The 18,388-nt window shown below is 36.5% G+C and overlaps 1 protein-coding gene across 2 annotated transcripts in view; it reads left to right on the top strand.

The window, feature by feature from the left end:
- The window catches only part of LOC114664456 (zinc finger C3H1 domain-containing protein-like), a 97,444-nt gene that overhangs the window by 22,319 nt on the left and 56,737 nt on the right, over positions 1-18,388 (top strand). For both annotated transcript variants that reach the window (XM_051933431.1, XM_028818551.2), the window contains exons 9-13: positions 2,857-3,021; positions 6,251-6,388; positions 11,589-11,707; positions 14,189-14,338; positions 17,429-17,603. In XM_051933431.1, the coding sequence (XP_051789391.1) occupies positions 2,857-3,021; positions 6,251-6,388; positions 11,589-11,707; positions 14,189-14,338; positions 17,429-17,603 (747 nt within the window). The remainder of the gene's footprint in view (positions 1-2,856; positions 3,022-6,250; positions 6,389-11,588; positions 11,708-14,188; positions 14,339-17,428; positions 17,604-18,388) is intronic.

Below are 18,388 nucleotides of genomic sequence, written 5' to 3' on the forward strand. Positions count from 1 at the left end.
CTTAGAACTTTGATTCTTCAAAACTTTTAAGGAACATTGAAATATCTTAGTAGTCCGTGTTTAATTATTATATCCGTCTATCTTTCCAGTGTCGCGTCAGCACCAGCAAGAATACAACGCAAGGCAGGAACAGTTACTGAACTAGCTAGCGCTGCGGCACCGTGTCCTCACATGTTTAATTGTTAACAATACAGATTATTTAAATGAAGTTAAAGTTTTATCTGTATAATATAATCAACATGTTTTGCTGCATTTCGTCCTAGAAATGAATACCGTCATCATATGTAAATACGCGCTTTATAAAGTGGCGCAGGTTGTGCAATATTATAACTGTAGTGCAAGTTTACAGTGGGGTAATTGTACTTATAAGTACAAATAGTTCTAAAAGGAGCACTTGATGGACTGATTGAGTGCGTTTAGAGTTCTTGGGATGAAACTGTTTCTAAACCGCGAAGTCCGTACAGGGACTAAAGCGTTTTGCTGTGGCTCAGGCAGCATTTGCTTCATGCTGTGTACCGATAATTCTCTTTCCGATCAGCTGCTGCTGTGATTTCCCACTCAGATACAGTGATATAAATACTCCGAGTGGTGTAGTGAGAGTAAAGTGGAAAAGGATGATCTGCTGTGGCAACCCTTAACGGGATCAGCTGAAAGAAGATGCAGTGAGAGTTACAACGCTAAAGCAGTTATGGTATTTGGAATACTATGGCTATTCCCTGGACCATTATATTGCTACAGGTTAATTACATCAGATGCATTACACTAATAAACAATATGCAGTTAATTTCAGTGTATTTATAAAGCCGCATCAGGAATGTGGATCTAAGAAAGAAAGGGTGACCACACAGGACCAGTAGCACTGCTTTGACGCTGGGTGCCGCCAGTCTGCAAAACCGGGCGGATACATTGCGTACGCCAAGGAATGAGTTACCGTGGAAATGTGCGTGGCTTTACGCCAAGTTTAGGTTTTATACATCGCGATTTGAGCGTGGAAAGGTTCGTACGCAACATTTCTGTGCGTACGCACCGTTTATACATGAGGCCCCTGAAGAGCAGGTTTTATCAGTGCTGTTGCGGCATATGTTGGGTTCATTCTGTTCTGCAGCAAAAGGAGTCAAGAGGACAGTTCTGGACTCTCTCTGAAGCAGGCAGCTTCCTGAAAAATTTCAGGATTACACCCTGTGTTGATAAGTATGTAAATAGTGATATGTGGAGAAAAAAAGTGTTTTTTCTCAATAAAAAGCATGCTGCTGTTTGTGCAGCTTGTAAGCAAGTGATCCAGCTCTCTAATGACTGCTAATGAGGGAAATGGTTTATCATGCTCAGTGATAATCAACTGAAAAGAACTGAACATATATTGTATTCATATAAATTCTGAATAATCTGAGGGGTAATTTTATGCCACCCAGTTTAGGGCCACTGGGAGCCAGTGATAAAGTCATAAGTTGTGTGGATGAATAGAAAAGACGTTTTGCCTTTGTAACCGTGAGGTTCACCGCACATACCGTAGCACTGTTCTGTTTATTATTAGTCTTAATTTATTCAGATCTTTTCTCGTTCATTTTTACACTCAAGAATATTAGTTAGGTGAACACATAATATGGCCAAATAAATCTCCATCTTACATACTTAACAACTATCCTTGAACAACTATGCATGCTTGTCACCATATTAAATGACTTTTCCACTTTGCAAGGCACTACATGTAATATTATAGTAATACTAGTGGCTTATCAAATTCAAAGAAATATAAGTTTACTTTGGCAAGTCCAAATACATGTGAAAAAGTGGTTGAAAACAACTGGAGTCTGATTTTGTGCTTTCATTTTGATTGCATTAACTTTGAGAAAGTTCAGTGCCATTCAGGCGTGCTTGGTTTGAGTGATGGTGGTGGTGTCTCATCAGAGTCTTGTGTTGTTGTTGTATGTATTGCGATGCGAGCCACTGGCCCACTTTGTTCTTGAACTGCTTCTGTACCATTAGAAGTAATTTATTGTCTGTGTTAATAAAATGTCCACAAACTATGAAACACCTGTATGTACAGTCCAACAGAAAAGCTTCTGAATAATATAAAACATCTAAAACACTAGTTACTTACTTGTTTAACACTTGATAGTGTTCATGTTTAGTTGTAGTACAAAAGTTAACAATTTTTATTCCATTTCAGAAACCGATTGTTTCTTTCTCCACTGGAATCGACATGTACTGTGATATAAACAAACATTTAAAGCATGCCCTCCCTGCAGGCATTTGTGTGGTTTCATGAAAAACCAATGTGGAATAAGATTTCAGGTAGTTTAGGAATGTTCTGGTCTATCTCTAAACTACAAAATTGCTTAGGTTTGATTGGGCACTAAACGTTTGGTCCACCACACTAAACAAAAGTAATTCTTCATTAGATGACTGCAAATTGACAGGTTATGTAATAATTTAACATGACAAACAAAGATGATAGATAGGACCAATGTCACAAAGAGCTTTTATATGTTTCTAAAAGACATTTGTTAGATGAACAATATTTAACAGACAGCCAGTGAAAAGACATAACTGCTCTATGTGTATTTTATCATGGTTTATTGTAGGTTAAAATTCTACTCGCAGGTAGACTGTAATTGCTATCTGCCAGGCAGATTGAAATGTTACAACCCTTTCAGAGAGCACTGTGAACATAGAGCAGTTGAAATTCAACTGCACAATGAGTTAAAGCTGGAGTACATTTCTGATTTGGTTGTAATTTGACTTTGTTTTGGGGTTTTATTACTGTGCTTCTATGTGGCACTGCACTTATGTGAGAACCTTGTGAATTAAGATACCTTTTTCTCAATAATTATCATTCCTTTGTTTTTCTTAATGCAGGAAACTGCTGGCAACAGTGTCCCTCCTTCCCCACCAATGACTGTTGCAACACAGATGATGCAAAGAAGCAATTTATCAGCTGTTAGCATAAACACAGTTCCTCAGTCACGTCTCTCCCATAACAAGTTTCCCAGAGGACCTGCAGCACCAAGGCAGTTGCTAATGGTAAGATATGTTGTCATGTGCTTTTAGTGTGTTGTATTGTGAATGGCGTGCTGAGCCTTTCAACTTAAGTAATTTTGTACTGAAGGTGCCAACAATTGGTACCTATTGGTTTGACAGACAGAAAGCATCAATGTCAAGCCCTCTTGCTCACAATGCACAACTTGACCCTTACCTTCCTTTCCTTTCCTTGAATTAATTTACAGCAAAACATTTCTAATCTTCTTAAAATGCACATTTAATTTTTTTCTGGGTTTGGTGTACTCAGTGATACATTTGTGTCCTAGTTAAGGTTGACTTCTTTCTTGCACATAATGCTGCTGGAATAGTTTTTGTCCCAATAACTCATAACCCTGAATTCAAAACCATCTTTCAAAATGGCAAAATAGGTTACTTTAAAAAGTCCTGTTTTGCTTTTAAATTTTGTGATTTAATCCTGAAAGATTAAACAAAATTAAAAATTACATTGAATACAAATTGGAAACTGATCAAAATGACGTAGAATATTAAACTTAATTATTGCTATTAAGCTTATTTACTACATATGTATTTGTATGTAAATTTGCATTTCATGAACATTATTTTTTTTTTTGAAAACCTTGAATTCCAGTAATCCACAACACAAATTATTGAAAACACTATCTTTTTGTATTTGTATCTATTAAGCCAATCATAGAGCATTCATTTACCACATTTGAGACGACACAATTTAACAGACATTTAGCAAATAATCAGTCCTGAGTTTGAGAGTTTGTTGTCACTTCTGAAATGTGAAGAACACAGATGTGAGGTAAAACTTTTCTCATATTTGTTCAGGTTATATGTGAGTAAAAGTGTTCAATAAATTAATTGAAATAAAGCACAGAACAGATATAAAACCTTTTTATTTGACTTGATATTTTACAGCGTGGCAATGACACTGAACTCAAAAACATAGTTCAATCCCTACCACTTGTGCACTGTATAAGCCTGAGACTCTCATTTGACTTGATTGTGATCAGTTTAACTCTTTTTAGGGCTAATTTTTTTTTTGTTTCTTTTCTCCCAGGGCTGAATATTTTAACAAAAACTAACTTTTTTTTAAAAACAGAACACAAAGCAATTGAAATCAACAAAAACTATTTACTTTTGACAAATGTTACTGTCTTGCATGTTGTATGAGCCTGCATACTCTATGATTTCACATACATATCACATACATTTTACACAGCAAAGTCCTGCAAAGTCTGATCTCACTCAAAGCAGCCAATTTCAGTCATTGCCGCATTGCACTCCTTACAATATGTGTTGCTTTGGTGCCTACTTTTCAATTGTCTGTTGCTGCACTTTCTCACATATATTGTTAGTGTGTACTGTAGAGAGACAAGTCACCCATTTGCCATCGTGCCATGCCACTGCCACCAAGTTATCCGCCCGCATAAAAACCATATTGTCACCTCTTTTCATCTTCAGCCTGTCTGGCTTCAACTGTGAAGCCATGAGTATCCTGTTCACCCTCACTGTGCCACAAGCTCCAATTCCTCTGCTCTGTAGCTCCATGAACAATTCTGGGCATGTATAAAAATTGTCCATGTACACAACATGACCCAAATGTTCATAGCCCTAAAGCAGCTACAGCACAACCTGACTTGTCAAGGGACAGTTCTCTCTTTGAAAAAAATACTTTCTTGTATATGTAATTACTTTCAGGCAGAAACCAGTGTTTGCTTCTGCCAGTAGCATATCCTTTATGCCATACTTTGTGGGCTTGTCTGGCATATATTTGCAGAAAAAAGGTGTCCCTTTTATTTTATCATAGGTTCATGCACAGACAAATCACAGCCAGTCTGATAAAATTGTTTCTATGTTGGTTCCACAATGTCAAGCAGGGGCTGAACTTTATGCATGACGTTATAGCCTGGCTCACCCCATGGGATTTGCTTCTGTTTATTACAGAAGTGAATAAAACTTTGCAGCATCACGTACCTATCATCACACTGCATAACCTGTCCAAAGCCACCAGGGGACAAAGCATGTTTGGACCAATGCTCCCTGAAGTTATATCACCAGTTCTGTCCCATCTCTATTTGTAATGCCACAGCGTGCTTCATCTCATCTTTTGTTGTTGGTTTCCACTTTGAAAAACGAGAATGCGATGCAAGCGCAGTCCGCGATTCAAAAAATTTCTCTGCCTACCTGTTTGTCTCGTCTGACAGTAGCTGAAAAGCAGCATCAGGAGAGAGCAGCCTGAAGTAGTTCAGCAGCTGGTGATCTGTCGTGTCCAACAGTAAGCCATGCCGTCTTGTGAAGTCCGGTAGCTAGTTCGTCTCCCACGGATCAATGTCTGTGTATTCCTCCCACGCGAACCTTGCCGTAGATGCATCAGCTGCGCGACTGCGCTCAGCTGGCAGCGGATCAACTGGCGCGGCATCAGCAGGTGTCCGATCAGCTGATGCCGGCTTCTCACTCTCTTGTTCGATCTCCTGATCACTGTCAATAAAATCCGATTCTGAAAAATCAGAGTCCGACTCCGCGATAATGCGCAAAACATTGTCTGCCGAGTATTTTCTTTTCTGCACTCGCTTCGCTCCCTTGTGACATGTCAATGCCATCTTGCCATTGTTTACATTTCGCAACTCACGCACACACAAGGATTAGTTGCCGAGTCAACGAGTCTAGCATTCCTCCAAGCACAGAGGGAATGCCTGCGACGTGACAGTGAGTTTTTGTCGCCATTAACAGCTGATTGTCGCCCTATATCCCTGGATGTCGACTTTTGTCGACATTTGCCCTCAACCCCTCCTGTCGACAAAAGTCGACATCCGCCCTAAAAGTAATAAAATTGCACATGTGACAGTTGTGCTGTATTCTGAACTGTAAAATGACTTTGGTAAACAGACTAGCACTGCACTTGCAATGATCTTTAGCTATGCTAGTTAAACTTAAAACTTTTTACAGGTGGGGGGCACAGTTGGAATTGTACACTGTAAATATTACAATATTAAAGAAATACTAAAACTGGTACTTATACAAAATCTGGTATACTTGTACATGACTTTGACCTCATTTTACATCACAGTCAATTGTAATTCCTTTATGTAAAATGATCTTTAGCTGGGAGACCTGACAGCTGCAATGATCTGTGAATCAGTAACTTTGATAAGAGATATTATTGCACATTATCTTGCAATAGCTTCTTTGTTAATATCAGTTATTTTCTGGTCCCTCTTTAAAGTAATGTTTTGTTACACAGCTTCCCAGACATAAAACAGTGGTTGTACAATTAAATGATTCAGATGACAGTGAATCGGATGGTGAGAACTCAAACACTAAGCAATCAGTATTTGGAGGACTGGAATCCATGATAAAAGAAGCAAGAAGGACAGTTGAAGTAGGTGTCGTTTTATTTGTCTTTCTGGGTATTATGTAATACTTCTGTAATGTGATTCAGCATCTATTTTGCTCATGCACTTGTAATCATCAGAATTAGTTAAAAGGTTGCAATCGTGTGTGTGTGTGTGTATATATATATATATATATATATATATATATATATATATATATATATATATATATATATATATATATATATATATATATATATACAGTGGTGTGAAAAACTATTTGCCCCCTTCCTGATTTCTTATTCTTTTGCATGTTTGTCACACAAAATGTTTCTGATCATCAAACACATTTAACCATTAGTCAAATATAACACAAGTAAACACAAAATGCAGTTTTTAAATGATGGTGTTTATTATTTAGGGAGAAAAAAAATCCAAACCTACATGGCCCTGTGTGAAAAAGTAATTGCCCCTTTGTTAAAAAATAACCTAACTGTGGTGTATCACACCTGAGTTCAATTTCCGTAGCCACCCCCATGCCTGATTACTGCCACACCTGTTTCAATCAAGAAATCACTTAAATAGGAGCTGCCTGACACAGAGAAGTAGACCAAAAGCACCTCAAAAGCTAGACATCATGCCAAGATCCAAAGAAATTCAGGAACAAATGAGAACAGAAGTAATTGAGATCTATCAGTCTGGTAAAGGTTATAAAGCCATTTCTAAAGCTTTGGGACTCCAGCAAACCACAGTGAGAGCCATTATCCACAAATGGCAAAAACATGGAACAGTGGTGAACCTTCCCAGGAGTGGCCGGCTGACCAAAATTACCCCAAGAGCGCAGAGACGACTCATCCGAGAGGTCACAAAAGACCCCAGGACAACGTCTAAAGAACTGCAGGCCTCACTTGCCTCAATTAAGGTCAGTGTTCACGCCTCCACCATAAGAAAGAGACTGGGCAAAAACGGCCTGCATGGCAGATTTCCAAGACGCAAACCACTGTTAAGCAAAAAGAACATTAGGGCTCGTCTCAATTTTGCTAAGAAACATCTCAATGATTGCCAAGACTTTTGGGAAAATACCTTGTGGACTGATGAGACAAAAGTTGAACTTTTTGGAAGGCAAATGTCCCATTACATCTGGCGTAAAAGGAACACAGCATTTCAGAAAAAGAACATCATACCAACAGTAAAATATGGTGGTGGTAGTGTGATGGTCTGGGGTTGTTTTGCTGCTTCAGGACCTGGAAGGCTTGCTGTGATAGATGGAACCATGAATTCTACTGTCTACCAAAAAATCCTGAAGGAGAATGTCCGGCCATCTGTTCGTCAACTCAAGCTGAAGCGATCTTGGGTGATGCAACAGAACAATGACCCAAAACACACCAGCAAATCCACCTCTGAATGGCTGAAGAAAAACAAAATGAAGACTTTGGAGTGGCCTAGTCAAAGTCCTGACCTGAATCCAATTGAGATGCTATGGCATGACCTTAAAAAGGCGGTTCATGCTAGAAAACCCTCAAATAAAGCTGAATTACAACAATTTTGCAAAGATGAGTGGGCCAAAATTCCTCCAGAGCGCTGTAAAAGACTCATTGCAAGTTATCGCAAACGCTTGATTGCAGTTATTGCTGCTAAGGGTGGCCCAACCAGTTATTAGGTTCAGGGGGCAATTACTTTTTCACACAGAGCCATGTAGGTTTGGATTTTTTTTTCTCCCTAAATAATAAAAACCACCATTTACAAACTGCATTTTGTGTTTACTTGTGTTATATTTGACTAATGGTTAAATGTGTTTGATGATCAGAAACATTTTGTGTGACAAACATGCAAAAGAATAAGAAATCAGGAAGGGGGCAAATAGTTTTTCACACCACTGTATATATATATGTGTGTATATATATATATATATATATATATATATATATATATATATATATATATATATATATATATATATATATATATAATGTGTGTGTATATATATATATATATATATATAATGTGTGTGTATATATATATATATATATATATGTGTGTGTATATATATATATATATATATATATATATATATATGTGTGTATATATATATGTGTGTGTATATATACACACATATATATATATATATATATATACACACACATATATATATATATATATATATATATATATACACACATATATATATATATATATATATATATATACATACACACATATATATATATATATATATATATATATATATATACACACATATATATATATATATATATATATATATATATATATACACACATATATATATATATATATATATATATATATATACACACATATATATATATATATATATATATATATATACACACATATATATATATATATATATATATATATACACACATATATATATATATATACATATATATATATATATACACACATATATATATATATATATATATATATATATATATACACACATATATATATACACACATATATATATATATATATATATATATATATATATATATATATATATATATATATACACACATATATATATATATATATATATATATATATATATATATATATATACACACATATGTGTATTTGTGTGTGTATGTATGTGTATATATATATGTACATGTACATGTATGTGTATGTATGTATATACAGTGGGGCAAAAAAGTATTTAATCAGCCACCAATTGTGCAAGTTCTCCCACTTAAAAAGATGAGAGAGGCCTGTAATTTTCATCATAGGTATACCTCAACTATGAGAGACAAAATGAGAAAAAAAAAATCCAGAAAATCACATTGTCTGGTTTTTGAAGAATTTATTTGCAAATTATGGTGGGAAAAAAAGTATTTGGTCAATAACAAAAGTTCATCTCAATACTTTGTTATATACCCTTTGTTGGCAATGACAGAGGTCAAACGTTCTCTGTAAGTCTTCACAAGGTTTTCACACACTGTTGCTGGTATTTTGGTCCATTCCTCCATGCAGATCTCCTCTAGAGCAGTGATGTTTTGGGGCTGTCGCTGGGCAACATGGACTTTCAACTCCCTCTAAAGATTTTCTATGGGGTTAAGATCTGGAGACTGGCTAAGCCACTCCAGGACCTTGAAATGCTTCTTACGAAGCCACTCCTTCGTTAACCGGGCGGTGTGTTTGGGACCATTGTCATGCTGAAAGACCCAGCCATGTTTCATCTTCAATGCCCTTGCTGATGAAAGGAGGTTTTCACTCAAAATCTGACGATACATGGCCCCATTCATTCTTTCCTTTACACGGATCAGTCGTCCTGGTCCCTTTGCAGAAAAACAGCCCCAAAGCAAGATGTTTCCACCCCCATGCTTTACGTAGGTATGGTGTTCTTTGGATGCAACTCAGCATTCTTTCTCCTCCAAACACGACGAGTAGAGTTTTTACCAGAAAGTTCTATTTTGGTTTCTTCTGACCATATGACATTCTCCCAATCCTCTTCTGGATCATCCAGATGCTCTCTAGCAAACTTCAGACAGGCCTCCACATGTACTGGCTTAAGCAGGGGGACACGTCTGGCACTGCAGGATTTGAGTCCCTAGCGGCGTAGTGTGTTACTGATGGTAGCCTTTATTACTTTGGTCCCAGCTCTCTGCAGGTCATTCACTAGGTCCCCCCGTGTGGTTCTGGGATTTTTGCTCACCGTTCTTGTGATCATTTTGACCCCATGGGGTGAGATCTTGCGTGGAGCCCCAGATCGAGGGAGATTATCAGTGGTCTTGTATGTCTTCCATTTTCAAATAATTGCTCCCACAGTTGATTTCTTCACACCAAGATGCTTACCTATTGCAGATTCGGTCTTCCCAGCCTGGTGCAGGTCTACAATTTTGTTTCTGGTGTCCTTTGACAGCTCTTTGGTCTTGGCCATAGTGGAGTTTGGAGTGTGACTGTTTGAGGTTATGGACAGGTGTCTTTTATATTTATAACGAGTTCAAACAGGTGCCATTAATACAGGTAACGAGTGGAGGACAGAGGAGCCTCTTACAGAACAAGTTACAGGTCTGTGAGAGCCAGAAATCTTGCTTGTTTGTAGGTGACCAAATACTTATTTTCCACCATAATTTGCAAATAAATTCTTTAAAATCAGACAATGTGATTTTCTGGATTTTTTTTTTCATTTTGTCTCTCATAGTTGAGGTATACCTATGATGAAAATTACAGGCCTCTCTCATCTTTTTAAGTGGGAGAACTTGCACAATTGGTGGCTGACTAAATAATAAATCATTAAAAACTGATGCTTTATCTCACAGTAAAACACTTATGTCATCCAATTAGCAGTGTAGTTAGTTTTACTATTTTTGCATATATTAACCCCACTATATCATTGATGAGATCAAGAGTGTGCCATTTATCAAAGAAAAGATTTTGTGAATAGAGTTGTATGTGTACTTTGGAATGTGGAAAAGAGCATTGTCAAATTTTGTATTTGAGACGTATGGAGCCTGTGTAAGCTACAGTACCACTTAGTAATTAGCAGTGATTCAGGTTGCTAAACTAGTGTTACGTTACTGATGTGATGAAAAAAGAAAAAAAATATTTTCATGTAACTTTAATACAGCTTTGTTTTTGAGAGCTGGCTGAGGAAAAATTTGATGACTGACCTATAGATTCTTCTAAATTGAGATTCTTTTTTCCCCTGAATATACATCTGTTTACAGAGAAGTAAAATAGTAGTAAACAATTAAGTCAATAATCTAAATTAGTCCTGCTGTTTTCCTTTTTGAAATGGATTTTTTAACAAGTATTAAGAAAAAGAAACCAGACTATAGTAACAGGATATAAAATATTGATTGCACACGAACATAATATCAATTAAAGGAGACCTCGCCTGGTATGTTTTGAACTGCTTTGGAATTTTTTGTTTCTTGTTTTTTGTCAAGCATTGGCAAAGTTGTCACTACCTGTAATGTATATCTTTCACAGAATAATTTTTGACACTACTTTCCTAAAGCCTTTAAATTATATGGCTCTTAAGTCATTAGAAGCGTATTTAAGTATGCTGGGCAAACATTTTTGCATTATGTGTAAGAACTTTGGGGTAAAGTGTACATATAACTTTTATGTATCAAATGTGTCTTACACCTAATGTGTCAATTTATGTACTTCTTTGTTAAAGATCATTTAATCATTTAATGGTATTTTTCAGTAGATGGTGATTGTATTTTATTCTTTTTTTTTTCTTATTTGTAGGCTTCCAAACCAAAAGCTCCTTCCAAGTCTGAGAAAGAGAACAACTCAGTCAAGACTCCGGAGATCCTGCCAGATGACAAGAAAAATGAATACAGGTTGTTGAAAGAGGAACTTGCCAGGTAACAATTATTATAGCTTGGTGAAATTCAGGCTATTTCCATGGGTTCTTAAGACGTTAATCTTAATAATAATAGAATTAGAGAAATGATAAACAGTTAAGATAGTGTTTAATCTCATGTTATTATAATGATTGATTTAAGTGAATTACATCTTTCAAAGAAAGTAATACCCATTACCCAGTTTTTGACTGTACTTTCCTTTTTGGTTTGCGTATTACTTATTTATGTACCAGCATTGTAAATTGATTCATGTGCCTGAAAAATATTTGCAGTAAAAGTATATACTTTCATAAATTATAGTAGCCAATGGTGAAATGTTTAACTTTTGGTTTGGACTTTTATCCAGACTCTAAAAATGCTATAAATGCAAATTATGGTCATAATTTATGGGTGGCTCTGAGGCTAAGGAGCTGTGCTGGTATCCAGAAGGTTGCCAGTTCAAATCCCCATCACTGCCAAAAGAGATCCTACACTGCCGGGCCCTTGACCAAGACCCTTAATCTGTAATTGCTCCAGGGGCGCTGTACAATGGCTGACCCTGCGCTCTGACCCCAAGGGGTATGCGAAAACTAACAAATTCTAATACAAGAAATTGTATAAGACGAAATAAAGAACGAACAAAAAAAAAATTTGTCTGGTCCTGATTGTGATAATTCAATACAAATACTGAAGGGTTAAAAAAAATGTATTTACAAATTAATAAATCTTATGATTTGCATAATTTCTGTGAAATAACATTTATACTAATAGTTATGTTATACTGGCAATTGTGCCTTATTTAATAATAAGCAATTGATCTTGTTTGAGAAGTCATATTTTTGAAACTTTGGACATTTCAGGGAAGTTGTAGATTTAGGCTTCTTTTCCCATTCTAAAATTTTCAACTAAGTTTGACTAGGTCTTATATTTAATCAGCGTTTTCCACAGCCTTAGGTTATAGAAGGTATGTAGCATCGTTGTAGAAAGCACCCAAGCATATATGCAGAGCTGGTTGATTGGATGCCTTTTAAAATGCCATTTTAGAAGCAATTTTTAAATCATCTCAAGAAAAATAGTCACTACTGAGAAGATTTAGCCACCAAGACTTGAGTTTTTGATTTGTGGACATAAGTGGCCTTTTTGTTGTGATTGGTACCCCGAAAAAAAAAGGTTTGGAGGTATAGTTTGGTCAGCAAAGCAAATTTGCCATTGTCATATGTCAGCTTGTCTCCTCATATAAAAGTGCACTGGAGTCTTATTATTTGCGTTTCAAATATTTAGGAAGGCAGTTCCAATACTGGTGTTATGAAAATGATGCATAGTTTCTCTGCAGTCACCACTGAAGTAAGCTCAGGTTGCAAGATGCTAATGTTAGTTATGAAAGCACCTGACCAACTGTATTCACATTTATGAATGGATATCTTTCACACTATTACTTGTGAGCTTGCAGTCAAGTGCTGCTGCTCTTATCTCCATAAATATATCCAGCATGGATCAGTTCACCCCTATTCTAGGCTGAAATGTACTATTATTGGGGCCCTCCTGAGTAAATCATTAGAGTGCTTCCTCATGGCAAGAACATTTAATGACCAATATCAGTGCAAGTATTTGCATCAGTCCTTCATCTTGCCTGAAGAAGGGGCCTGAGTTGCCTCGAAAGCTTGCATATTATAAGTTTTTTTTACATAAGGTTTTAGTTAGCCAATAAAAGGTGTCATTTTGCTTGGCTTTTCTCTACATTCATAATGGCTAACACAGTACAATACCCTAGTACTACAGATAAGTCCTAAACAAATTGGAATGAATTCCATGAAGAAGAAAGATTTAGACCATTTACTTGGGTAGACTTTGGACACAGAATTTCAGGTTCATATTTCATCTATATACTCAACTCTTAATTAGAGCTGCTTTCCTGATTTTATTCCTTGTTCAACCAGTCTTGCTCTATTTGACCTAAACTCACAGCATAGAGCTGTTGTACAGCCTTTAGCCAAAGTGCACATTTTATTGTAATGTTCCAATTTCTTAGACATTAAACTTTGGCTAAATATACAGTATTATCAAGGGTAACCAGATCAAGTATTAGTTACCCTGGGGCCTTGTCTGATTTACATAAATACTACTTTTTACATCAGATTTATTGTAAGTTAGTTTTCATTCTATTAACTTAGACAAATCTAATTGAAGTTTTTACTAATGACCTCCATTATTCTTAAAGGCTTTTCAAAGGAAATTGAAAATGGAGCACTTTGCTAATTAGCATAAAGGCAGTTACAGATTAAGGTTGTGTGTTTGATTTGTTTTAAGTTATCTTCTAAAAATAATTAAAGGAATATTTTATTTCTCAGTTGTTAATGTATGTGAAACTGATGGCTTGATGTCTTGCAAGATTGTATATTGAGCAGATGTCTTTTGAGTATCTGGTCCAGAAACTATTAGGATTTAAGTTATTTATTGTCTAATTTTATGTAACTTTCTTTTATCTTGTCCCAACTTTCAAAGTCGAGAGAAACAGCGTGTATTGAAGTCAGAACAGTCTAAAGGTAATTCATCACCTGCAAGTTCAGATGCAGAAGCAGAAATGGTTGGACGCAGAGTGGCGTTTGCTAGCAAATATGTAGCTGAAGTTCAGAGCAAGTTGGAAAAACACAGGTAAGTGTATACTTTGGATTATCTGGCAACTCAATAACTGACTAGATCTAATACATTTCTTTATATCTGTTGGATGTTTCTGCAACAGGTACAATATGTCTATTATACATAATCATTTTAAAAATTTTTCTTTTGTTTTTTGTATAATATGGTTAAAAGCTAACTTTTTTCTAGGCATCTAGCCCTGTTTGTCTTTGAGCATAATGACTGATTTAGGGCCGTATGGAATCAGTTTTATTTTTACTTGATTTGGATTTTGGGTTTTTTTTTTTTTTTACTGTAAGTAGCAACAGCTACAACAAAACCAACAATAATTTAATGGCACTTTACATTCATTTTTAATGAAACAGCACACTAGCTGAACTGAACCTTATTTTGCAGTTCCATTCATCAGGTAGGAGCCCAGATCATCCTTGATGCTGTATGCTGAAACTGCATTAGGACAGTGAGTGGCCTCCAGAATTGTAAGAGCTGTTACTAGTTTGATGCATCCTTCTGAGACGAAGGTTAACTTCACTTTTAGGGTCTAGGATAATTGATACAGCCTGAGCTGATGTGTTCTCAGCCAGAAAGAACTTTTTGTATTTGTAGAGGTGAATATGTTCAGCGAGGTACCCTACTGATTCAAACCAGCTATTCCACCTGGTGTTTCCTGCCTTGGGGGTTCTTGAAGAAGGCAGGCTTTACCCACATTACTAGTGATGCAGCCTCACTAAAGTATTTATAGTGCTGCCAGGTCTCTGCCACCAAACTGATGACATGACACAAGCAGGTTGAATGTACACTGTTGGGTATAACCCCTTTTAAATCTTCCTGGTATGCTTTCAGACAGTATGATGCATTGTTTGTAACCACTGCTAAAGTGTCATTAAGATTCAGCTGGTTGTTGTGAAGTTGCAGCACTCCATAAAGATAACATCTACCAAAATGTATTGGTCTTCAGTACCTGTAATTGTAATTATGTAAATTATTTCTAATGATTCTTAAACCTTAAATGTTTACAGATTGAAAACATGCATCATTACATCTGTAGCTTCAACTACTGCATATCTTAAAATAATTACAAAACAAAAGCAAATTAACCTGCAAGACTCTAAATCTGGGAATTAAACAGAAAAAAAGAGAGACCCACTTTTATGGGCTTGTTGCATCTGAGGAGAAGCCTGCTGTTCTGCCCAGGTTTGTAGGTGCCGAGTTTATAACGGAAGAATCAAATGTGGGCATTGCGTGCCTCGTCACCGCAAGGCAAAACATTTATTAAATCCAGAAACATCTTTGTTAATCTTTAAAAGGGAACCCATTAACAACAAGTGCCGTTCACTAATAACATTTTCCTACGGGAAAGACTGTTAATACTGGGTAAATATAATTTCCTGTACAATTAGAACTGCCTATATAAAATAATTTCCATACAGCCAAATGTTTACTCACCTATCACTATGTTGTGAACTATGCGGTCTCGGCTATCAGTGGTTTCATCAAGTACAACATAAATTTTTTTGCCACAAGTCTTTCGAAGAACGGTGCCCATATGTTGTTCAGATAAACGGGGCAAATGATTTTGATGAAGACTGCTCTTTTTCTGGCAGCGCGCTTCCTTGTTTACAATGCTTAATAAAGAAGGACGCATCTTCGTCATTTTTTCTAGCGGTATGTCTGACTCACATGGCCATAAAGTCCTCCAAAACTGGCATCTTGCATCTGTAGATTTTGTTAATTCCTCTATTACCTGAAGGGGGACACTTTTTGATCTTAATTTCTGCTTGTTTTTGAGATGGGTTTTAGATTTGATGTGGTCATTGCAAGTATCGTGTCCAGTCTGTGGTATGCTGGCAAAACTTCCAGAAAAGTTGCTGTCCAGATTTGTAAAAGTTCCTGTGATATTGTTGTGCTCTCAATTTTGCAGTTATGTTTGTGTTTTAGTTTTTTGTACATAGTTAGGGCATCTGGTACTACTTGCTTCAACATTACTGTCTTCTGCAGGTAGCTAATTAATGTGCCTTTAACAAGAAAGCATACAGGAAACGGGCACAAACAGAGACACGACTGAATTTCTATGAAGAATTGCATTTGCTTGAAAAACAAGAAGTTAGAAGTAGTATCGGAATGATATAACTACAGATTATTCTATAGTTTAATTTATTGGGAAGTTTTGTAACAGTCACCCTCTTAGTCTCTAAATTCCACACATTTCCATTTTTAAATCTAAAATCCATTTTTATGTGTTTATTCCCTGATTCTGTCGGTGTTTTCCGCATCACAGAAATCATAGGGCCCTACTAATTATAATTACAAAATCAATTCTCCACTGTAGTCTTCATCTGTTTACATAATTCTGGGTATTCTTACTCTTGGATGCCTTCTATGGAATATGGTACAAATGACGATGTACTGTGGTTACAAACAGCATGCCAATCTATCTCTAAGAATTCTTTAATTCAAGTTAATTAACATTTCAGGGATGGGAAGAAACTAAAGTGTCTAAGGAAGGTCTCTCAAGGAGAATGGGCAAATTCTTACTAGATGGTACCCTATTTAGGATTTAAATCCTGCTATGAGACAGCAGTGTCTGACCAAGCAAGCTGCCCATAATTTATCCATCCATCCATTTTCCAACCCGCTGAATCCGAACACAGGGTCACGGGGGTCTGCTGGAGCCAATCCCAGCCAACACAGGGCACAAGGCAGGGAACCAATCCTGGGCAGGGTGCCAACCCACCGCACCCATAATTTATACAAACATTTTTTTTTCTAGTTTTGTTTTAAAATTCGGCTGCATTTGGTCTGGAAATTAATAGGCATTTTGAAACGTTTGTTACTGATACTGTATAAGATTGCACAACACTTTTATTTGCATTGATGTACTTTTTTGCAACAGCCCAAAAAAAGATTTTTGGAAGCCAGATAAATCCAAAATGAAACTGTGCTGTACATTTTTATGTGATGTGTTAAATTGCAAGATAGTTAAAATCTAAATCACAAATTTTGTTCTAGTCTGGACCACCTTTTTTTATTCATGTTTTTAAAATGCTATATATGCAAATCCTAAAACCTCAAATTAAATGTCTATTGTGCTTGTTTAAATTCTAGGAATCTGTTACTAAAAGATGAATTAGTTCTTAAGAATCTGATTCAGCAGGAGCTGAAGAAAAAGGAGTCACTTAAAGTATCTGAGGCTAAATCAGCCAAGCTGAAGGAGCAATTGCTAGCAAATGAAAAGATCGTCAATGCAAATAGAATACTTTTAAAGAAGCTTCAAGAACAGGTTTGTACCATTATATACAGATCACTTCACTTTATTCTTAGTTATATGTTAAATGATGGAACAGGTCCGACGTGGGCATCACACTGTTTTGCCTTTCTTCATTCTGTGAATCAGTATACAATAACTAGCAAAATATTTTTTCTTAAAACATAAGTGATGGTTTAGAGTTTGAGATAAAATAAAGATGTTGTTAACACTAGAATTACCAGAGCCTACGAAAAAACTCGTAGATCCGTCCCACCTTAAATCGCTTCATAAATCCGTTCACACCTCTCTGCCAGCGTCCTTTGTCCTCTAAATGTGCAGATAAAGACAAGCTGCAAACAGCAGAGTATTCCATCCCCCCACCAACTTAGAACGTTCACGAACTTCTCCCAGCTCAGGCCTTGTTTGATTATCTGGGAGTGAAGTGGAGTTTTAGAGTGGAAATAATAGATCGTTATTTGGAACACATGCATTTCATGTGTGTTCCGTTTTCTACAGTAATCTGTGTTCAGCCTGTCAGTGCTCAGACCATACACTGCACACTGCATCAAATTGGTCTGCATGGCTGTCTTCCCAGAAGGAAGCCTCTTCTAAAGATGATGCACAAGAAAGCCCACAAACAGTTTGCTGAAGACAAGCAGACTAGGGACATGGATTACTGGAACCATGCCCTGTGGTCTGATGAGACCAAGATAAACTTATTTGGTTCAGATGGTGTCAAGCGTGTGTGGCGGCAACCAGTTGAGGAGTACAAAGACAAGTGTATCTTGCCTACAGTCAAGCATTGTGGTGGGAATGTC

Source organism: Erpetoichthys calabaricus, chromosome 1, assembly GCF_900747795.2.
Source record: "Erpetoichthys calabaricus chromosome 1, fErpCal1.3, whole genome shotgun sequence".
Classification (NCBI taxonomy): domain Eukaryota; kingdom Metazoa; phylum Chordata; class Cladistia; order Polypteriformes; family Polypteridae; genus Erpetoichthys; species Erpetoichthys calabaricus.